The sequence below is a fragment of the Leucoraja erinacea genome, chromosome 35, assembly GCF_028641065.1.
Source record: "Leucoraja erinacea ecotype New England chromosome 35, Leri_hhj_1, whole genome shotgun sequence".
NCBI classification, from domain to species: Eukaryota; Metazoa; Chordata; class Chondrichthyes; order Rajiformes; family Rajidae; genus Leucoraja; species Leucoraja erinaceus.
The window spans coordinates 6,575,672-6,599,841 of NC_073411.1; the positions used below are offsets into that span (position 1 = coordinate 6,575,672).

General features: G+C 41.3%; 1 protein-coding gene across 4 annotated transcripts in view; it reads left to right on the forward strand.

The window, feature by feature from the left end:
• LOC129713242 (phosphatidylethanolamine-binding protein 4) overlaps positions 1-24,170 on the forward strand; it is a 204,920-nt gene that overhangs the window by 103,479 nt on the left and 77,271 nt on the right. For all 4 annotated transcript variants that reach the window (XM_055662181.1, XM_055662182.1, XM_055662179.1 and 1 more), the window contains one exon: positions 14,858-14,903. In XM_055662181.1, coding sequence (XP_055518156.1) covers positions 14,858-14,903 — 46 coding nt within the window. The remainder of the gene's footprint in view (positions 1-14,857; positions 14,904-24,170) is intronic.

Here is a 24,170-nt window from a genome sequence, read left to right on the forward strand (position 1 = left end):
GCTTCCATTACTGTTCTCTGTCCAGACTAAATGCCACTGCCTGCATTATGCAAACTGTACTTTATCATTTACTTGGAGAGCTACAAGGAAGGAAAACAATGATTCATGCTCAGTGACTCGGGTGAACATAAAGCCGAAACAAATTTTACTCTTGAGATTTTATTTCTACATGTTTGCTTTCAATCCTGTACTTCCTGGTAAATAAGAAGCATATTACATAGTGCTTCACAGTCAAAGCAGTACTCTCTTGATTTGTTTCATTTTCGGGCCTTAAAATTACATTCACAACCTCGCGAAGGAATAATGTGCTCCACATTTCTTTTCACTGATTAGAAATATTTAGCCAAAATTCTCACAACACCAAAATTCAATAAAAAAAATTAAAATAAAATAAGTTTGATGAATTACATGGAGTTTTAAAAAAAATAACATGCCTTTGGGATCTTCATTTAAAAGTAAATTTGCAAAAGGGGCGTAGTACATTTGTGGTCAAGTAATGACCAACAAAATAAATTCATTTAGATGTGGCAAAATTCACAGTTAATGGTTTCATTTTTTCCAGGAGTAAACTACCAAGTTTTATTTTCAATCATGAAATACTATCGCTTTGTAATTCTTTAAAATAGCCCGTGCTATTTTGCTTTTCCATTACTCGTTGTATTCTTTCAAATTGGATGAATGTTTCTGTGCTTGAGAGCAGTTTTTTTGTCACCTTTCTTTGGCTGTAGATCAGTACAATTAATGAGGAGCTCCTTTACACTCGTACACTGCATAATAATAAAGGGAAAGAAAATCCATGCAAGTTTGGGAAATTAAGTGCTTGAACTTGGTCCGTTCACACATACAGTATCAACAGATTTCTAAAAAATAATTTTTAAATATGGATATCTCCATTTGCATTTCTCTAAATTATTTAATTCAGTGTTCTGGTGAGGGAAATTGCAAATATGTTATTCAGTTTCATTTTTGCTTTAGGTGCCTTAGGTTTACAAAAAATAATTCAATTCCCCATTGAGTCACATTTGAGCTTACTGTTGTTTACCTCCAAAAGAATAGTTCATGAGGAACATTTGTTCAAAAGTAATCTCTTCACAATATTATGTTGTCTTATTGCTGTCTGGCCAGGCTTATGCAATACAAGATTTAATTATTAAACACGGGGGTAGCAATTGCAAATTAGGAAGAGGGTCGGGAAATCCAGTTCCCTGTGGTTGTTGCATGTTCAATAATATTGTCATTAATTTGTACCTCATTTATTTACTTTTGATTTGGATCTCTGAATAAGAAAATATTATTTACCTCAGTCATGAAAGGTTCACTTAGCTGTTCATATTTGTGCTGCCCTCAAAAAGATTGTCTGTAGATATCATTCTGAATGATATCTTTCTAATTTTAAGACTCGCCTCCCTAGTTCATTGTGCTCCCACAAGCAGTAAACATTTTCTTGAAGTTATTTTGTGAAAAACATTTTATCATTTTAAACATTTACATTCAATCATTTATTGGATCTTCACTATTGAATACAAATCAAATTTATCAACCATCCTCATAATTTATGCCTTTAATTCTGATCCCTGGACAGATTCTCTGGTCTTCTCTGCTTCTGTTTTCAATATGGCTGAATCCTTTAATAATTCCAAAATACTTCTGTCAACAAAGCAAACTCAAATATACTATTTAAATCTTGCTTCCTTCATAATTTATGCTATTCTGCTTCTTCCAATCTATGAGAAAATATTAACCGCTCTCCAATAGTTGAAGGAGTTATATTACTGTTACCATCACATTAGAAAAGCTCAGATTTTGGATACTTTGCTCTTCAGACGGATGAAAATGGGAGCATAATCACTGGAAGGCACATATTGGCAAGGTCCTCTTGGCTGAATAGTTCCTTGCTTTCTTTCCTTGACTTCTTTACCCTTGGATATTTCAGCTCCTTGAGCCCACTGCCAAAGCTGCCATGACAAACGTCAAAAAAAGGCACATTTGAGCCCAGATGTTGTATGACATAACTAAAATGAGGTAATTCAATCCCTCTCAATAATGTCGGTTCAGATACTATTCGGGTTGTCAAGGCAGAGCCCTGAATATTGAGCGTCAATTATTGTTCAATTATTCAATTTTACAGCTGATTCCACTTTTCCCTGGACATTCATGTAATCAGTATAAGATGAATGTCACGTAAAGGTTGAATAGGGGCTCTAAGCTCGCAACACAACAGGCCAACGGCAGAGGCCTTCCTGAGGTTCCGTGGCCGCCATGCCCACCCCAGAAGACCTGAAGGCTTGGTGATTGTCGAGACCCACCCGAAAGTTTGTTGGTCGGTGGGACCCACCCAAATTCCCAGTGAGCCGTGGAATGCTCCTGACCAGTAACCCGCATGAAGGCTCGGCGAAAGGCGGGACTGGGAGGGAAATGGAGACGTCAGATGCAAGGAACAAGGACCGGTAGGAGGGTAAACCGGGTTAATGCCTCCATGGACAGCTGCAGGAGGTGCCCCTGGGACACAGATGGCCGGACGAGGAGAAGGACATCGGTTTGCAGGAACTGCTCTGGTACATCCAGCACGTGGGCCAACTGGACTTTGGAAATGGCGCCATGTTATGGCATGTGTAAAGATGCAAAAAGAATTTGCAATTGCACAAGTAACAAATAAAGCACCATTGCGCAAGGAAATGTGCCAGTCAGCCCAAATTAACCAAGATGCCTATTCATACCAGTCCCATTTGTTCACGTTTGGCCCATGTCGATGGAAACAGCTCCTATCCATGTACCTCCCAAAATGTATTTTAAATAACCCCAACTACTTCCTCTGGTTGCATATGTTTCATATCTATGTGTTAAATTGCAGAGAAGCTGCCATGTAAAGATGACATTGTGCACTATGATCAGCATTGATTCTGAGATGAATGCTATGATTAATAATGCGCACAAAATCAATCGCGTGGCACTTAAAGTATATATAACATGCAATTGAAATTCTCAAATCAGCATTGGTATGCCAATGACAAGCAGGTGCTTGGGATAGGTGTGTTATTTATACTTTACTGGATAAATGGATGCAGCTTGGCTGTCACCAAAATCACTTACCAAAACACAGATATTTCCCTCATCAACATAGCTTCTCCCATTTCAAACACATGGCAGTGACTGTCATGGCAGTCGTCCAATTAAGTTTGTCATTATGATCTGTGCTGTCATGGAAACAAGACGTTGGGTGTGTATGTGTGAGCGCACATGCATGTGTGTGGATGGGGGAGAGAGAGAAAGAGTTAACAGCTCAACTCTGAATTGACGCAAATCCAAAGTAAAGGGCATGATGCATTTTCTTTTGTGACTAATTTAAAAGCAATGAAAATTATTACTATTTGCTTTTACTTTGTAAAATTGATGCATTGTTGAAATGCCTAAATTAGGTGTTTCGACATGATTTTTATTCTGATAACATATAGCAGTCTGATGGAAGTAATTATGCTAGCTTCATAAGTCATGTCCTATTAGATAAAAATATGAAGTGTACAACTTATTAGTTGTCTCCATGAAAAGCTGGTTATCTACTAATGATTCATTAATCTACATTATTTTACATCAGGTCAGTTGTGTTCAAACTCTTAGAAATAAAAAATGTCACATAGTTCCATTGTAAGTAAAAATGATCTGATTCTCATATATAATACCAGTAATTAACCAAAGGATGCGTATTTACCTAATTCCTGCACACAATGTCGTTTAGAGCCACATGGCTATACATAGCTTCTGCATTTCAGTGGAGGAGCACTGAGATCGCCAAAGGTTGTTGAACTCAAGGGATTACGGAGCCATGGAAAATAAGAAAATTATTGAAACTTTAAAACTGGGCTGTTTTTTGTTTACTAGAGCCAATGCTGTTCTGCAAGGACAGGGGTGTACACTGGAAAAGGGGATGGGCACTCAAAAAGTGACACAAGAGGCCAGCCAAAAGTGTCAGAATAACAGAATAGAAACATAGAAACATAGAAATTAGGTGCAGGAGTAGGCCATTCGGCCCTTCGAGCCTGCACCGCCATTCAATATGATCATGGCTGATCATCCAACTCAGTATCCCGTACCTGCCTTCTCTCCATACCCTCTGATCCCCTTGGCCACAAGGGCCACATCTAACTCCCTCTTAAATATAGCCAATGAACTGGCCTCAACTACCCTCTGTGGCAGAGAGTTCCAGAGATTCACCACTCTCTGTGTGAAAAAAGTTCTCCTCATCTTGGTTTTAAAGGATTTCCCCCTTATCCTTAAGCTGTGACCCCTTGGCCTGGACTTCCCCAACATCGGGAACAATCTTCCTGCATCTAGCCTGTCCAACCCCTTAAGAATTTTGTAAGTTTCTATAAGATCCCCTCCCAATCTCCTAAATTCTAGAGAGTATAAACCAAGTCTATCCAGTCAGTCTTCATAAGACTAGTCACTGCCTGCCATTGTGAAAAGGACCCGTTTACTCCTACTCTTTGCTTCCTGTTTGCCAGCCAGTTCTCTATCCACATCAATACTGAACCCCCAATGCCGTGTGCTTTAATTGCTGGTTAATTAATAGTCAAATCTAGAGGTAACAAAGCCATGAACTAAGGTTTCAGTAGCTGATGAGCTAAGGCAGTTGTGAAGACGGGTGACGCGATGGAAATCGGAAAATGAAGCATTATTGATGGTTTGGACGCTTGTTCCTTAGATCATCTCAGGGTCAAGCAGAGTACTAAGCGTTCAAAAAGTTCAGCTTGTGTTCGCATTGAGCCAGAGAAAGAAATGGAATCATTGGTCGAGAAACCATTTATGCCGACAGCAATCTTCCCAATATTCAATTGAAGTAAAAATCTGACCATTCAGTGCCATACGTTAGTCAGGCAGTTTGACAATTTAATAGTCAATGGAAAGGCAAAAGGAAAATGCAATGAAGAATAACTGAGTGTTCTCTGCGTTTGTGTGATACATTTTTCAGATGTCACTGCTACTTGGCAAAAAAAAAGAGAATTAAAAGGTGAAAGTTAGATTGTTGGGTTATGACAAGGGGTAACAGTGAAGGTATGGGGAGGGTTGCTGGTGATACTCTGTCCACAACTCATTGGGTAAGAATAACTTTGCTGTACGGTAACTCAGCACTGGAGAAACATTGGAGGACAGTGAAATGGTCATGTGAGTATACAAAATGGGAACATGAAGGAGTCCTCATAATGTGTTCAAGAAGGAACTGCAGATGCTGGAAGATCGAAGGTACACAAAATTGCTGGAGAAACTCAGCGGGTGCAGCAGCATCTATGGAGCGAAGGAAATAGGCGACGTTTCGGGCCGAAACGTCGCCTATTTCCTTCGCTCCATAGATGCTGCTGCACCCGCTGAGTTTCTCCAGCAATTTTGTGTACCCTCATAATGTGTTGCCATTTAAGATGATCATAGAGCAGCTGTGGTGAAATTCGTGGAGTTGCTGCCTCAGCTCCAGTTCAACGAACTTAGCAATAACATCTGAAAATGGTGCCACATGATCGCTATTTTCAAATCCATCGACTTAGGTTCCTTCCTGTCTGTGTACAGTTTGCAGGTTGTCTCTGCGACCAGGTGGCTTTCTTCAGGGCTTGGGTTTCCTTATACATAACAAAGATGGGTGGATTGGATTGGAAACTACATATTATAAATGTTTCACAAATCTCCGCTCCTACGAAGCTGAAAGCAGTACTAAAGGTTACATGTTATATCATATTTGCCGCAAATGCTTAATTGAAAAAGAGGGTCAATAGCTGTACTGCAAATAACTGAATATTTCCACGTAGAGGGAAATTCCCTGGATTTGTACATAAATAGTTACACTAAGCATATTTAAACTTGAGGTATATTGGAGCAGCATAATCCAATTTCTCACTTCCTACATTAGCAGTTAAATATCTTTAAACATTTGTTTAGTCTGAAGTTTTATTTTTGACTTGTGGCTGGCAAATTAATGTATTAGATAACTGTTAAAGGTTCAACAGTGATGTTTGAAAGTAGTTTCTTCACCACTGCGCAAAGGAATCACATCTTATTCTCCCTTTTACTCATATTTTCAGCTCTTGTCTTTTTGTGAACGTATTCATATCTTGCAAGATATTTGTAAATTCAAGGGACTTTTATTTTAATGGGTGTGTACAAAGTTTGAATGGCAACTAGCCTTCTGGTTGTATGAGGCGTCACTTGTGTTTCCATCCAACTGAGGTTATTGGATCCTGATGTTTAAGAAGGAACTGCAGATGCTGGAAAATTGAAGGTAGACGAAAATTAAAATCCTTGGATTTGCAAATTATTGCAAATAATAATGCAAAATATTGGATGCTGAAGTGGGTTTATTGGAGTCAATTAACAGCATTACAACTGGAGTTGTGGCTAAGATGCATCAACTCATCAAGAATTACTATATTATTCCAAAACTTAGTCATGTTGGCCATGAAATCTGACCACCAATATGAGCAACAACAAATGCCAGCCAATTTGCTATTTTATACTTCCTATCCCCAAAGTTAATTTTCATCCCACACTACATCATTCATAAACCATATAGTTGAACCGGTGTACATATTCCACTAAATATGAATACCTTGTTGAAGAGGCCTGTGAATCATTTACAATTATTGCTGATAATGGAAGAGCTCTTGGACTACAAATCTGAGGCCAAAGCACGGTTTATTTTCAATGGCAGATGTACAAAGTTCAAGATTGTCATGAAAACTCAAGACAGTGAGTTTCATAATCTTCAATTATGAACCATCAATTGTTTTGGCCTTGTGTTACTGTAAAATATCACAGTCTGTACAGTCTGTACACTCTCTAAATACATAATTGTATGTATTTACAGAGTGGAAGTAACACTTTAAAATCAATTAGTTCCAGGGATTAGTATCAAGCGCTCCAATATCAAACAAACCAATGGGCGTAGGTTTAAGGTGAGAGGGGCAAAGTTTGAAAGAGATGGGTGGGGCAAGTTTTTTTACAGAGGGTAATGAGTGCCTGCAATACACTGCTGGGGTTGGTGGTGGAGGCAGATACAATTGTGGCATTTAAGAGATCTTTGGATAGGCACGTGGGTATGTAGGGAATGGAGAAACATGGATTGTGCCGACAGATAAAAGCAGGTCTTAGCATAATATTCAGCACAGACATAGCGGGGCGAAGGACCTGTTCCTGTGCTGTACTATTCTATAGTTGATAAAGTTATTCGGCTGCTCTCTAACGTTCAAAGTCCTGACATTCACAATCCTCCCACTAGAATACTGGTCTGACCCTCTCTACCAGTTTATCCTGAGCCTCTCTCAATCACAACCTCGCCCACCATTGTTTCCTGTGATCTGCAACTTTCTAGATTTGCTCGGCCAACTCTGGTGTTGTGGAGCAGCAAGAAAAATTGCTTAATTGCGAGTTTCCTGATGCAAGGTCTTTTGTGTGCATGAGCAAATATTACTGTGCATGTAGGCTGCATACCATTGCTGCAGCAAACACAGCCTGATCTCAACTAAATAAAGTGACAATTTAACAAGCCTTGTGGCGGAAGCTGAAGAATTTCTAGGCCCTGGTCTTAATAAAGTACACAACTCATTGCTAGAGTATTGCATTGCCTTGTAGTAGTATGGTTATAAATTGTTTTAATTCTGTTCTGACTGTTGTAAAACAAGAAGAAACTAAACTCAGTAATGCCTCATATTATGAAGCATTTCATAATGAAATACTATTGCAGTGAAGTTTGTCTTGGAGTTATCTTTCCTTTCACATTGTAAGTTGTTCAGCCGTATCTTATGAGTAAACGTTGTATATCAATCTCTAGGCAGCGCTGCATTTGGAGCATTGTGAGGGAAATTTAGACCACATTGTCACAGGAATGCCTTTTATAAGGCACTCGCATGATAAATAGGTTTGCATTGCTGTACTCTGGCAACACACCAATGTGAATCCCATCTTCTTCACGCTCCCCCTCTCCATAGGAACAACCAGTTTAAAGATTTCAACAACCCCCATTATCTGTCATTGCACTAGAACTGAGTATGTTTCTTACAGAGGGTGCCTGGAATGTACTGCCGGGGATGGGGGAGAGGCTAATATGATCGTGCCATTTAAGGCGTATCACTGTAGATCTGGAATTGCATACAGACCAGAGCAAGCAAAAATATTTATGAACACAGTGAATTATTATGGTTACCCTGTCTTTCCATCATCACCATTATTAATAACTAATATCATATTTGAGATTGATAAAAATAATTAATTTTTAATTCTTCATCGATGTTTTGGGATTTCACCTCAGGTCATGTACAGTGATTAACCACAGTGCCACTGTACCCAGATTTTCAGTATCTAAGAGTGAACGTGAAAACCTTAACCAATACAAGATAGGTAATTTATAATATAATCAGGGCGAGCAATTGTTTAAATTGCAGCTTCCATGAAAGCACATTTATCACCACAAATGATATGAAGATTGGCAGTCTGTTGCTGAAAGAAGATGACTGTCGTACGATATTTTGTCAGATCATTACTGTGGTCTGTTGGCATTGGTGCCAACACTACAGGGATCACAACACCCTGAAAAAATTGCGCAGTGTCAGTGTCATCTCTGGTGAGATGTCATCTTAATTTTTGTCTTGTCATTGGAGGTCTATTGTCTTGGCAAATAGCAAAGGTTGTGTTGGGGAGGGTGGAAGGAAGAATATTGGGGATATGGAGGGTTGGCATCTAGACAGCCTGCTTAGTCCAGACTTGCCAAGCCGCTTGAGGAATTGTTTCACCCGACGCCGGATGTTCCATCTTCACGGCAAGAGGGCCCTGAAAACATCGGACTGGCTGTAAGGCCACAAATGGACCCCGACCTCGGGTGTTTCACAGAGGAAGAGGACTTAACTTTCTGGTGCCTTTCCCCACAGTGGAAATGTTTGAGTCTGCTGTGGGGGGACGTTTGTGTTGAACTCTATAATGTGTTGTGTCCATTTTCTTTATTTTTTTTTAACCTTTTTCTATGGTTTGGAAACTTATTATCTATTTCATGTATAACCATATAACCATATAACAATTACAGCACGGAAACAGGCCATCTCGGCCCTACAAGTCCATGCCGATCAAATTTATTTCCCCTTAGTCCCACCTGCCTGCACTCATACCATAACTCTCCATTCCCTTCTCATCCATATGCCTATCCAATTTATTTTTAAATGATACCAATGAACCTGCCTCCACCACTTCCACTGGGAGCTCATTCCACACCGCTACCACTCTCTGCGTAAAGAAGTTCCCCCTCATATTACCCCTAAATTTCTGTCCCTTAATTCTGAAGTCATGTCCTCTTGTTTGAATCTTCCCTATTCGCAAAGGGAAAAGCAAGTTAAATTGCAGGTATCAATGCAAGTTAACTTAAAACGTGCTATATAAATAAAACTTACTTACTTACTAGTCACAAGCCCTCAAAAAACTATTATAACCTTGTCCTGTTGGGAATGGTCCCTGCCATTTGGTACTGCCCTAAATGCACAAGCAAACCCTATGTAGGGAATGTATGTTTGCCTCAATTCTGGAAGGCATCAAAAATGTAGGCTCAAAAAATATTAGTTTGAATTTCCTGCTTCCTGGCTATAATTATTGTTTATTGGAATATTTGTACTTTGTTAATTGGACAAACTGAAAGAACATGAATTTCACATAAGAGCATAATTCCCCTCTTCCATTATAGATGGGGCTCTCACTAGGGTCTCCTTGATATCCCCCAGCTCCGCACTTGCTCCCCGTCCCCCTATGCGTAACAAGGACCAAGTCCCCTTGTCCTCACCTTCCACCCCATCAGCTGTCACATACAGCATATAATCCTCCAACATTTTCGTCACCTCCAACGGGACCCCACTTCTGGCCACATCTTCCCACCTCTTTCTGCTTTCTGCAGAGACCATTCCCTCCGCAACTCCCTGGTCAACTCGTCCCTTCCCACCCAAACCAACCTCTTCCCAGGTACTTTCCCTTGCAATCGCAGGAGCTGCAACACCTGTCCCTTTACCTCCCCTCCATCCAAGGACCCCAACAGTCTTTCCAGGTGAGGCAGAGGTTCACTTGCACCTCCTCCAACCTCATCTGCTGTATCCACTGTTCCAGGTGTCAACTCCTGCACATTGGCGAGACCAAGCGCAGGCTCGCTGATTGTTTTTCGCTCAACGCCTCTGCTCAGTCCACCTTAACCTATCTGATCTCCCGATTGCTCCGCACTTTAACTCCCCCTCCCATTCCCAATCAAAGGCCAAAGGACATTTATTGTCACATACACCAATTGGTGCAGTGAAATTTGAGTTGCCATTTGAGTTTTTAATCTAACCTTTCTGTCCTGGTCCTCCTCCATTCTCAGTGAGGCCCAGCGCAAATTGGAGGAACAGCACCTCATATTTTGCTTGGGTAGCTCACTTCTCAGCGGTATGAACATTGACTTCTCTAACGTCAAATAGCCCTTGCTTTCCCTCTCTCTGTTCTTTCCCCTTCCCAGTTCTCCCACCAGTCTTCCTGTCTCTGACTACATTCTATCTCTGTCCCGCCCACTCCCCTGACATCAATCTGAAGAAATGTCTCGACCCGAAACGTCACCCATTCCTTCTCTCCAGAGATGTTGCCTGTCCCGCTGAGTTATTCCAGCATTTTGTGTCCACCTCTGAAATAATGACTGGGTGAGCAAAATATCAAGAAACTCGGCATTCACATTGACATTTGGGAGAACCCAGCTCACAACCATTTAGCCTGGAGAAGCCAGGTCAAGGATTGGTGCAGTTATCGTGAAGAGCCATCAGAAACACTAAGTAGAGATTCAATGGTGAACCAGGAAGCAGGGTCTGCTGCTGCATCCGCTGGCGCAGTGGGGATGTAGCCACCATCTCCCAAGGCAAGCAACATTGACTAACAGATAGACTCATGCCACTTCATTGATAGAATTAATATGCAGTGATTTAACGTGACAGTAGCAGCATTGATACTAAATGTTGGCTCGGGGACAAAAAGCAGTGGTGATGGTGAATAGAGGGAATTATGTGATGGTTTTCCTTGGGGGTTTGAAACCACAACCTTGCATTTCAGTTGCGACTGCTATCATTGTGCCTTGGGTTACAAGGTTGGGCGATGTTACCCAGTCATGTATGTGAAGGGAATTTTGGAAAAAAGAGGAAGAGCAGTTGAACTAAAGGAAAATACTAACTGCACTTTGCACACTCTGTCAGAGGCTTCACTTCACAAACTTTAGCCTTGATTATTGACCAGTTCCAGGCTCAAACTGTACTGCACATTAGCTGGGGATCTATAGGATGGTTGGAATGATAAATAACACTGGTAAAATCTGCTTGGTTGATGCAGCACTTTATATATTTGCTGAGGGAAAATCAAATGGATATGATTAAAGCTATTCATCTTGACATTCTCTGGCTTTTAACTGTGCACTTTTATCCCTGTAAGCTTTTAAAGTACTGAGGTACACTGTTAGAAGAAAGATTGGATGACTTGGGGGAAAAAAAAATTCTGGGTGAAGCATACTCCATTTTATTGTGAGAGGTTTCATGGTACTTTAATTTTTCCATTATCTCAGTTGAACTTGAACCCTGATGGAAAAATTAACAAGAGATATTTTTCAAAAGTAACATGCTTTTTTAATGTAGTTTGGTTTTACCCATGAATTCTGGCCAAAATCCTGATGGGAACAGTAAAAGAATATATTTGCAACTAAAAATCTCTCATCTAGTTGCAAAGTATCATTGAAGATGCTGCCAATTTACTGTAAGCCACATTTAATACGTTTGCTGGTATGATGGTGAATTTGGCAGGAAGCAGATTCACTGCTATTGCTACTTGATGCTTGTCCTTGCATTCATGCATGTATTGACTTGGGAATAACTACATACATCCGAGGACGTACACTCCATTGAGAATAAATGGGGATCCTGTCGATAGGGTGAACTGTTTTAAATATCTGGGAGTCCACATCTCTGAGGATATGACATGGGCATCACACGCCTCAGCACTCGTGAGTAAGGCAAGGCAGTTCCTTTACCACCTCAGGCAATTGAGGAAATTCAGAGTGTCTCCGAGGATCCTCCAGTGCTTCTACGCAGCGGCGATGGAAAGTATCTTGTCCGGGAACGTTACCATCTGGTTTGGGAATTGCTCTGCCAAGGACAAGAAGGCTCTGCAGAGAGTAGTGCGTTCGGCCGAACGCACTATGGGAACTTCACTTGCCCCCCTGCAGGAACTATACATCAGGAGGTGCAACGCCAGAGCCAACAATATCATGAGAGACCCCTTCCACCCCTGCAATGGACTGTTCCAGCTGCTACGGTCAGGCAAACGCCTCCGTTGCCATGCGGTGAGAATGGAGAGGTTGAGAAGGAGTTTCTTCCCAGAGGCCATTCGGACTGTAAACGCCTATCTCACCAGGGACTAACTCTGCTGAACGTTTTATCTTCCATTATTTATTATGTAAAAGAATATGTGTGTTATGATTGTGTTTATAGTTTGTTTCGTTGTTTGTCTTTTGCACAAAAGTCCGCGAGCATTGCCACTTTCATTTCACTGCACATCTCGTATGTGTATGTGACAAATAAACTTGACTTGACTTGACTTGACATCTGTCAACATGCAAGGAAACTAGAGGAAATCTGAAGCAGGCCTAAAGAATATAAAGCCCTTGCATGAAGTGACAATTCTCTTTTGGTCACCTTGGATATTTTGCAGCTCAAGAAGTCGGGAATCTTGAGTTTAGCAATGATTCTAGTTTAATTTAGTTTAGAGATACAGTGCAGAAACAAACACTTCAGCCCATCGAGTTTGCGCCGACCGTAGATCCGCGTCCACTAACGCTATCCTACACACACGTGGGACAACTTACAATTTTACCAAGCCATTTAAGGAAACCGGAGCTCCTGAAAAATGTACAAACTCCATACAGACAGCACCCATAATCAGGATCGAACCTGGGTCTCTAGCGCTGTAAGGCAGCAACCCTTCCAATGCACCACCTTCTTATCTTAGGTTTATTTTGTATATTTTGCTGTTTCTGGAATATAATATCTTCCATCAGGAGCCAATATCAGCAAAATAAACTCTTAAAATGACTACATTTTAATGGATATATATGAGAAAATTATATTTATTCATTTGAACCTTTTTTTGATAATCATTGATGCCTGTGTTTTGTTGGAGTGAAATTGCCATCCTTAAGGCAAAGAAATGTGGCATCACGGGAAGCCTTGCCATGAAAATAATGTACTAGTGCTCCACGACACATGAATCATCTTCAGAATATTTCTGCAACCATATTAAACTGATACGAAATATCAAATTGACAGATGTTTTTGATGTTCTCAGTGATATAATGACTTGGGAAAAGACTTTTCTTGGTTAAATATACTCCACTTTATTGTGAGGTGTTACTCGATTTAACCATTACCCAGTAAATATTTCCTGAGCTGTTTCTTTTCAACAGTAAAATACAATGCTAATTTATACAGGATTGGCAAAACATTATTTTACATCTCTAGATGATGAATTGTATGGGCAGTAGCTCTCAATGAAATGTTTTCATGCCAAGGTCTTCAGTGTTGAACGCTGAGAAAGAGAAAAGGGGTTTGGATTATTGTTTTCAACAAAGACTTGCATGGTAAAATGATTTATCAGTGAAACAAAGAAACATAGGAAAAAGGTGCAGGAGTAGGCCATTCGGACAGTGCAGCCATTCAATGTGATCATGGCTGATCATCCACAATCAGTACCCTGTTCCTGCCCTCTCCCCATATCCCTTGATTCCGCTCGCTCTAAGAGCTCTATCTAACTCTCTTTTGAATGCATCCTGTGAATCGGCCTCCACTGCCTTCTGAGGCAGGGAATTCTGCAAATTCACAACTCTCTGGGTGAAAACGTTTTTCCTCATCTCAGTTCTAAATGCCCTACCCCTTATTCTTAAACTGTGGCCCCTGGTTCTGGATATTGATCTCTGGCCAGGAGAAAAGGAGAGGCAGATGTCGGGTGTACGCAACTATAATCAAATGAATCTTTGAGGAACATAAAGCATTTTAAATTCCCCTTGGTAAGAAATTGGGAGAGCAAAACAGGGACATGAGATACCTTTGGGAGATAAAGGTGAACTTCAAGAGATTCTTTAAGTCTATTAAGAGAAAATGTGTAACTAGGGATAGAATCGGTCCCCTATGTGTGGATGGCTGAGGTCTTAACTGAATCCTTAACTGCAAAAAAACTGCCATGCCTCCCTTACTTTCCAGAATGTCCTAGGATATAATTGGTCGAGCTCCAGGGGGTGTAGGCCTTTATGCGCCTCAAGATTACCGATACTTCTCATAAAGGCGTACAGCACAGAAACAGACCCTTCAGCCCAACTTTCCCACATTGACCAAGATGCACCATCATTGCTAGCCCAATGTTGGGGATGCCCAGTGCTACTATCTTCAGTCTATGCACCATTGCAATGCCCTCCTCTAATAGATGCGCTGAAAGTGGTACGAGGTGTATCCAGGGATGGAGCAATAGGCACATATTCTGTAAATATGCTTTCCATAAGATGCTTATTGCTTTATTAGTAATCTATGTTCGATTTAGGCTCATGGTTGAGCCAGAGAAATGTGAGTTTTCTTCCATTGTTGTTCTCTATATCAAGAATGGTTAATGCCATCAAAGGATAACTAATGAAGCCTTTACTCCAGAAAGCTGATACATTTTGAATGAATGCAATGCTAAATTCGGGGGAAAGTCTAAATGTATATAGGATATGTAATATTAGAAGCTGTATTCTTAATATGAAGTTCTAATTTATTTTTTTGCTATATCACTGTTCCTCTTTATTTCACCCTGACAGGGTAGAGAACTCCAGCTTGGAGAAGTTAGAGGCACAGTTCTCACAGGTAAGCAATGTTTGATCACCATCCCCTTAATGTGCCACCCACGTCACAGACAATAACCCCTCCACAGCCACCTATAGCTAAGAAATACTGGGCTGGCACAATACTCCTCCACTCCTGTGACACAAGGATTGCTCAGTGATTTAGCCAGAAGTGGAGGTGTGCTTAATAATTCTCACAGAATAAGGAAAATAACTAAGGCTGTTTATGATAATCTTAAAGGTATATTCTCCCACTGTTAGCTCTACCTCCCTCACCAGTTTCTAACTACCACCCCGAGCAGATGAATAGAAAAGTAAAACACAAAGACTTCAGTGACTCATGAGTGTAACTGGAAAGGTGAAATTAAGGACATTGACATACCTTTTTCCAATGCAACAAAAATCCCACAGCACTCTGCTTATTTGTATTCGGGAACCAGCAATTTGAAGGTGACAAAGCACCCCAAGCCACTGAACAGAAACATTAACAGCCAAACCTTCTCTCCAGCCCACTAATTGAGAGTGTGTTGGTCAAAAGCAAAAACAAAGTGCTGGAGGAACCGAGTAGGTCAGACAACATTTGTCTGCGGAATGGACAGATGATGTTTCAGGTTGGGAACCAACTGGTCAAAAATAAGATTTAATCAGGAGAAAACTGAGCTAAAAGGCTGGGAGATTTGGGAACATAGTTGCTTAGAGTTATAGATTGTGTAAAGAGGCCCTTCGGCTTAACTTGCCCATATCGACCGATATGCCCCATCTACACTAGTCCCACCTGCCGCTGCTTGGCCCAAATCCCTTCAAACCTATCCTGTCAATAGACAATAAACAATAGACAATAGGTGCAGGAGTAGGCCATCTGGCCCTTCGAGCCAGCACAGTCATTCAGCGTGATCATGGCTGATCATCCCCAATCAGTACCCCATTCTTGCCTTCTCCCCATTTCCCCTGACTCCGCTATCTTTAAGAACCCTATCGAGCTCTCTCTTGAAAGCATCCAGAGAACCGGCCTCCACCGCCCTCTGAGGCAGAGTCACAATTCTCTGTGAGAAAAAGTGTTTCCTCGTCTCCGTTCTAAATGGCTTACCCCTTATTCTTAAACTGTGGCCCCTGGTTCTGGCCTCCCCCAACATCGGGAACATGTTTCCTGCCTCTAGCGTGTCCAAACCATTAACAATCTTTTATGTTTCAATAAGATCCCCTCTCATCCTTCTAAACTCCAGTGTGTATAAGCCCAGCCGCCCCATTCCCTCAGCATATGACAGCCCCGCCATCCTGGGAATTAACCTACGCTGCACTCCCTCAATAGCAAGAATGTCCTTCCTCAAATGAGGGGACCAAAACTGCACACAATACTACAGGTGTGGTCTCACTAGGTCTCTGTACAACTGCAGAAGGGCCTCTTTGCTCCTATACTCGACTCTTGTTATGGACCAGTTAGTCTAACATCAGTAGTGGGGAAAATGCTAGATGGGGGGGGGGAGGGAAACGAGAGATATAGACGCTGATGTAGAGAGATGATTCAACGACTTCTTCCTGAGAGTCTTCCAAACATGTAAACCAGTCTTCAGCCAACCCCAAGTGATAGCAATAAAACGTGTGGCAGCACTCAATATGGCAAAGGCTATGGGACTAAATGGTATCCCAGCCCAGTAATGAATATGTGAGCTCCAGTATTGGCCATGCCTCTTCACAGCCTGGACCCACATATGGATGATAGAACTAAATTGCAGTCCGGAGGTGAGGCTGGCTGCTGTCGACCTGAAAAGCAGCTTTTGATTGAGTGTGGCATTGGACAACACCAATAAAACTAAAGTCAGTGTGTATCAAGGGGAAAGCACTTTAGTGGTTGGAGTCATACCTCGTATAAGAAGGAAGGTTGTGCCCATTGGAGGTCAATCATCCCAGGCCTTTAGTGTGAGTTCCTCAGGACACTGATCTTGACACATCCATCTTCAGCTGCTTCATTAACAATTTCATAAAGGGTGCGAGCGTTCGCTGATGATTGAACACTGCTCAATGTCATCGTCCTTCCTCCGTAACTAGAGCAACTATATTCGGCAAAACCTATACAGAGCAGATTATGTGGAAAATAACATTTGCGCCACAAATATGTCTGGCAATGAGCAAGGCAGAGCCTGATAAATTCAATGCCGTTAGTTGCTGGACCCCCCACCATAAGCATCTGAATATGTAACAGGATAATATTAATCAAAGGCCAGTGTCACCTGGTTTACACAAAGATCATGTTTTGAACACTCTGTGTTGTCTGACGTGCATTCACAAATGACAAGACAGATTTGAGTCTAACTCGGTATTATTCATGCAATGTAATGGAGTAATCATCACTGCAGTGTGAGTATCTGTTCCCTCCCATTGGAAATGGATACAAACTCACCACAAGATGCCACAGGGTGTGTTTGGCGAATTACTATGACCTGATTTAATTGAAACATAAATATATATTTTAATTGATGCTAACATCTTGCAATTACATCAAACCTGCACAAATTGTTTGTGTACCAGTACCCTTAATGGCCATAGGCAAGCGCTGTAATGATCATATTTACAGTTATCACACTTCTGTTAATGATGCTGACAGCAAGCTTTGTATAAAGGCAAATACTAATTATGTTAAATTAGGAGCAACAAACAATCCGCAGGAGGAACTTAGCAAGTTGAGCAGCATCTGCGGGCCCAAAACGTCGACCAACCCTTTCCCTCCACAGATGCTGCTCAACCTGCTGAGTTTCTCCAGCAGATGGCTTGTTGCTCCCGATTCCAGCATCTGCAGTCTCTTGTGTCTCCATGTTAAAATAGCCACATTTGATTTAAGCAAAACATGGACGAATAATGGAAAATAAATCATATTATAATCTGTTGGAATTAATTTGTATAAAATTCTTTCGATTGCAATTTTTAAAAATAATTAACCCACTTATTGGAGCAAAAATATAAGAATTTAAACATCCGTACCAACATATTCATAAGTTGAATACAATCTCAGGCAAAATGTAAGTATAATGCACTTCTAGCTATTATTTCTCTTCCAAAGCTCCTCCCTATCTTCAACTCATCCCCTCATGATCTACATGTACTGACTGTACTGACTGTGGTTACTTGCCATCTTCAAGTTTCATTCCAGCTCCAGCTGCCACAAAAAGCAATCAGTGTAGGGATCTGAAAATTCATCCCCTTGACCCAACCCCTCCACAACTTCATTCCACCCCAACATCAAGTCAGTTGCAAACCAGTTTCCTATCCCTTCCAATAGAACAGTGCCTTCTATAGCAAAACATCTTGCAAAATACTGCAGTTCTGTATCTGACTGTATCTTATTAAAACACAAATCTCTGTGTATTTTTCTGTTCATCCATATCTACTTCCATTATCGCATGTACCAAGTTTTACCTGCTCCAAATTTCTATATTTACATTTATAATGAGATTGCATTGTGCTCACTTGCCTCAACACCAGAAATTAACTAATGTAATGCATTTTATCATGCACAACACAGCCTATCTTGTCTTGTAGTCTATGGCAACTTGAATTGTGCTGTTCACAATGTAACTCCAGCAGCGAGCTGTTACTGGTAACATTTCCAAATAGTAAGACTGACACAGATTGTAACCCACTTAAACATATGGAGCGATGTTTATTTTTCAAAGTGGTATTCGCAAAAGTAGATTTCATTTTTAAACCATATTGAGAGATTTCCATTCTTATAGAGAGAACATGTCTGTGATGAGGCTATCAGTGTTTGGGGGGAAGCTAGTTTATATTTGTTTCACAAGCGTAGAGTCATACAGTGTGGAAACAGTCCCTTCAGCCCAACTTGCTCACACAGAGCAACCTGTCCTATCTATGCTAGTGCCAATTGCCTGCATTTGGCACATACCCCCAAATCTGCCCTATCCATGTACCTGTCTAATTCTTTCTTAAACGTTGTGATAGTCCCTGCCTCAACTACCTCCACCAGCAGGTCGTTCCATACACCCACCCCCCTTTGTGTGACAAAGTTACCCCTCAGATTCCTATAAAATCTTTCCAGCATCGCCTTAAGCATCTCTGATGAGCTAACAGCACAATGCAGCTTTGCTTTTCATGTTTCTCATCTTAATTCCAATTTATGCCTCAATCGTTCTGAACTTTTACAACCTCATGTACTGTTAACCACAATGTAACATAGGAACTAAATATTGCATTTATAAATACTCCTTTAACTTGGCAAGATTCCTGCTCATCTATCATTCCATAACAAATCCTCTACTTTCATTGTGCAGGAAAGAACTGCAGATGCTGGATTTTAGACACAAAATGCTGGAGCAACTCAGAGGGTCAGGCAGCATCTCTGGAGAGAAGGAATGCGAGACGTTTCGGATCAAGACCCTTCAGTTTGAAGAAGGGTCTCGACCTGAAATGTCACCCATTCTTGCTCTCCAGAGATGCTGCCTGACTCGCTCTATACTTTCATTGCATTGATTTCAAAACCCTTGTCTTTGTTTTCCGACGTCTCAACAGCCTTCCTTTCTTTTCAGATCCCTAAACTGATTGAGTACAGGCATTTGCACTGACAATTGTGATGCTTTATTATTCACAAAAACTGAACACAATTCATACTCGATTTTATTTCAAGTTGAGCTATTGCAAAATTAGGCCACTGTGAAATAAGTTGCAGTTTTGTCGATGATTGTTTTGATGTTACGAAGTGGCTGATTATGTATCCATTTTCAAAGGAGCTGCTGATGTTTGCTTCTGCATCATGTCGGTAAAGAACAAAAGCAAAAGCATGTGTACGCGTGAATTCAGTATGTAAAAGTCTTATAGTATCAGACACAATCTGACAACAAGTGTCAGCTGTGAGCAGGAAAGAATTGAGAATGTGGAAAGTAAGTCAGTGAACTAGCATTTGATGGATTAACGAAAATACAAAATACGTATATTGATATGTTGGAGAGTTTATTAGCCTCATTATTTTAGATTATTTTCAAGACAATTTACACAAAAATCTATTTCAACATTGTCATGTTCCCAGAAGCAGCAGGTTGCATTGTGTGCATCTGTAGATAAAAATCCTCTGATCATTAATTTGGTCATAGCTCTTGCAGTGTAATGGAAGAAACAAAAGCAGACTGTTGGACAATAAATAAATATAAAAAAATACTGACCCTGAAATGGTGTATTTTACACAACAGTCCATGATACTATTTACAATCCACCTATCTCCGTCCATGCATTTTCATAGAAACATAGAAAATAGAAAATAGGTGCAGGAGTAGGCCATTCGGCCCTTCGAGCCTGCACCGCCATTCAATATGATCATGGCTGATCATCCAACTCAGTATCCTGTACCTGCCTTCTCTCCATACCCCCTGATACCTTTAGCCACAAGAGCCACATCTAACTCCCTCTTAAATATAGCCAATGAACTGGCCTCAACTACCTTCTGTGGCAGAGAATTCCAGAGATTCACCACTCTGTGTGAAAAATGTTTTTCTCATCTCGGTCCTAAAATATTTCCCCCTTATCCTTAAACTGTGACCCCTTGTTCTGGACTTCGAGAACAATCGGGAACAATCTTCCTGCATCTAGCCTGTCCAACTTCTTCATTGAGCTTCAACAGAAGCTTAGAAACATAGAAACATAGAAATTAGGTGCAGGAGTAGGCCATTCGGCCCTTCGAGCCTGCACCGCCATTTAATATGATCATGGCTGATCATCCAACTCAGTATCCCGTACCTGCCTTCTCTCTATACCCTCTGATCCCCTTGGCCACAAGGGCCACATCTAACTCCCTCTTAAATATAGCCAATGAACTGGCCTCAACTACCCTCTGTGGCAGAGAGTTCCAGAGATTCACCACTCTCTGTGTGAAAAAAGTTCTTCTCATCTCGGTTCTAAAGGATTTCCCCCTTATCCTTAAGCTTCTTGTACACTACTTACTAATTTTTATTGTTTCAGCTCAAATGGATTCCACCAGTGCGTGTGGATTTTAAAGGTATTTTTTAAGATGCTGGCAGCTAGAGATGAACAAAGATATCAACAGGCTTACGGACTGTGGAAAGATATAGTGTTACCGCTAAGATCCAGATTAGTTCCTGGCATTTCACACGGACCACTAAATTTCTTTGCTCCATTCAACAGCACTCAGACCACAAGATACCCCAACACAAAACTACATCATAACGAGACTTGCTAACGAGGCTTCGTCATTGCCAAGAAGCTTGCATTTCACTCTTTAGGAATTAAGGGGAGAAATCAGCAGTTCATCATTTCCCTGTAAATGAGTTAACTGAGCAGAAAACTGCCATGGTTTTGTTGATGTTATTAGCTTCTCTAAACTATTGGCTGGGAACAAATTCTCATTTAATGAGATGAGAAATGGTTTAATCATGACAGCAGTATTGCACACCTACCTGGCCCAGTAAGGAAGAAACAAGAACAGCAGCAAGATTAAAAATAGGTAATGAGGGAAAGCTGAAGAGAAAAAGACATTTCAGAAATATGGAGAGAAAGCTGTTTACTCACCAAACATGTATAAATCTTCAGATAGTACGAAAATAAATCTGTCCTGCAGAAATGTTTTAAATGTGTAGAAAGGAACTCCAGATGTTAGTATACCAAAGATAGACAAAAAGTGCTGGAGTAACACGCCGGGCCAGGCAGCATCTCTGGAGAAAATGGATGGGTGATGTTTTCGGGTTGACATCCTTCTTCAGACTGGTTATAGAAAAGGTCTAAACAGGGTACATAGAAGGCCATCTGGGGAGTTCAAGAGCAGGAAGACATTTGGAGATGGGAGAATGGGTTATCACAGGGTGGTGAGGACTCCTCATAGAAAAGGCATGGAGATTAATTTTACTGTTTCAAATGTTGGCTTGTAAATGAATTTACATTGAAACGTGCACAAAACCAATAATTCATGTTTAACCCTTGCCATTTCACACTGATATCATTTTCTATTCAATCTGCACATATTTTGAGTGCACAACACCTAGTTTCATAGTTTAATCACCATTCATTCATGAACTGCTCACCTGCCTACACATTCAGATGCTAAATGATCAGCTGTGCATTAATTCTATCTTACACGGTAGGGACAGTTTATAGAAACCAATTAACCTACAAACCTGCACGTCCCTGAAATGTGGACGGAAACCGGAGCACCTGGAGAAAACCACATGGTCACAGGTAGAACGTACAAACTCCGTACAGACAGCGCCCCGTGGCCAGGATCGAACCTGGGTCTCTGGCACTGTTAGGCAGCAACACTCCTGCTTCACCACTGTACCATCCATGATGCTTTTCTGACTGAAGCTGAAGGCAAGAGCGAAACTCACTATCAAAACATGGAGGGGACGGGGGACACAATTTTTTGGCGGCCGCACGCGCATGCGCACACTCACACACGCGTGCGAGGCTTCGGAGGCTCAATCCAGTGGTAAATGCAGCTCAACTCTGCCTGTCTCACCGGGTTAACTAACAGCCCTGTCTGGACTGACGGGATACCAGCGCTGCTTCTCCGCGCTAGCCACATTTCCCACAAGCCCAGGCAGGTTAACCTGGCGGGGATGTCGCCCACCTCTAAAAACATGGGGGGGACGTGTCCCCTCTGGCCCCCCTGGGTTTTCCGCCCCTGGCTAAAGGGGATGAATTGATTATTTAAAAGGCCAGCAAAACAAGTTGTAAAATTGCCAATAAGACTGAACATGTTAAATTGCTCATAACATTCTCCAGTTGTTAAGTTTTCCTTCACTTTAATGTTCTGGGATTTACTGCATGTTAATTAAAACCTTTTCTCAAAAATCATTGTCTACTAAACACTTCAGTAAATTGCTTAGATGTAGTGATGAGGGACACTTCAAAACAATACAATACTGCTTGTTGCGATAGACTATGCAACCTTCAGTTTTCATTTATTTTATGCACGTAAGAATGGGCATACTGTAGACTATTTTGTTCAATATGTGCAGAGGTCAAAAGGACATCGGCATTCTCCTTCAACAATGAGATGAAACTGGTACAGGGTGAAATGTTTTCTGACTGATGTGCATAAAGTGATTGGGGGCAGTGAGTTTCAACCTTATGTGGCCATCTGAGTCAGTGAATTTCTTCCCCTTATGCAGGGGGCTGCCCCTGAAGTAATACTTTTTAGAAGAAGCACATGTGCAGGGGGTTTCATTTGACTTCGAAAAGTTAGATGTAGATAATAATAGACTGGAGTTCTAAGATGAAAACATTTTTGTGAGTGGTAGGCACGGATAGTTGAAGTAATCGGATGGCGATGGTGGCATACAAGCTTGCATTACACTGGATAGAAAACTTTCCTCTGTGTTTCCAGCAAAAGATTATGTGTAAATATTACTCATGCAAGTGAAGTCTCTGAAAGAGATGACAGGGAAATGCAATGCTTCAATGGAATAGCTTGCCTCCTTGTTGATTCTGCAGGTCAAACCTTAACATCTAATGTAAAGTTCCAACAGGCAATCCACACAAATTACACTGCACTAGAAAGTAGATTCAAAAATACAAGTGGAAAAGAGTGGGTCCGCTTCAGAACCAAGGGAGTAATCTGTGTGTGGCCCCACGGTTGTAAGCAGGATCCTAAATGAAGACTTCTCATCTGTATTCACCAAGGAGAAGGATATGGAAGATAGTGATTTCAGGGAGGAATATGTGGATAATCTGGCACTTGTCAGTATTAAGGTGTTAAGTGTCACAGGACACCTTTTGTGGGGGAGATCCTGTCTCAGTAATTTGATGGAGTTTTTGAGGAGGGACAGGGAGTTGATGAGTTGTTTGTGAGGCTCTGTCTTTAGTGGTGTCCTTGAGAGCTTCGTCATTGATGTTCTTGCAGCACCACCTGATTATGTCGATGTTCTGGGCCATGTTGTTGAAGAGGCCAGTGCCTCTACTTCCTGAGAAGATTACGGAGAGTCGGTTTGTCAAGGAGGACTCTCTCTAACTTCTACAGGTGCACAGTAGAGAGCATGCTGACCGGTTGCATCGTGGCTTGGTTCGGCAACTTGAGCGCCCTGAAGAGGAAAAGACTACAAAAAGTAGTAAACACTGCTCAGTCCATCATCGGCTCTGACCTTCCTTCCTTCGAGGGGATTTATCGCAGTCGCTGCCTCAAAAAGGCTGGCAGTATCATCAAAGACCCACACCATCCTGGCCACACACTCATTTCCCTGCTACCTTCAGGTAGAAGGTACAGGAGCCTGAAGACTGCAACGACCAGGTGCAGGAATAGCTACTTCCCCACAGCCATCAGGCTATTAAACCTGGC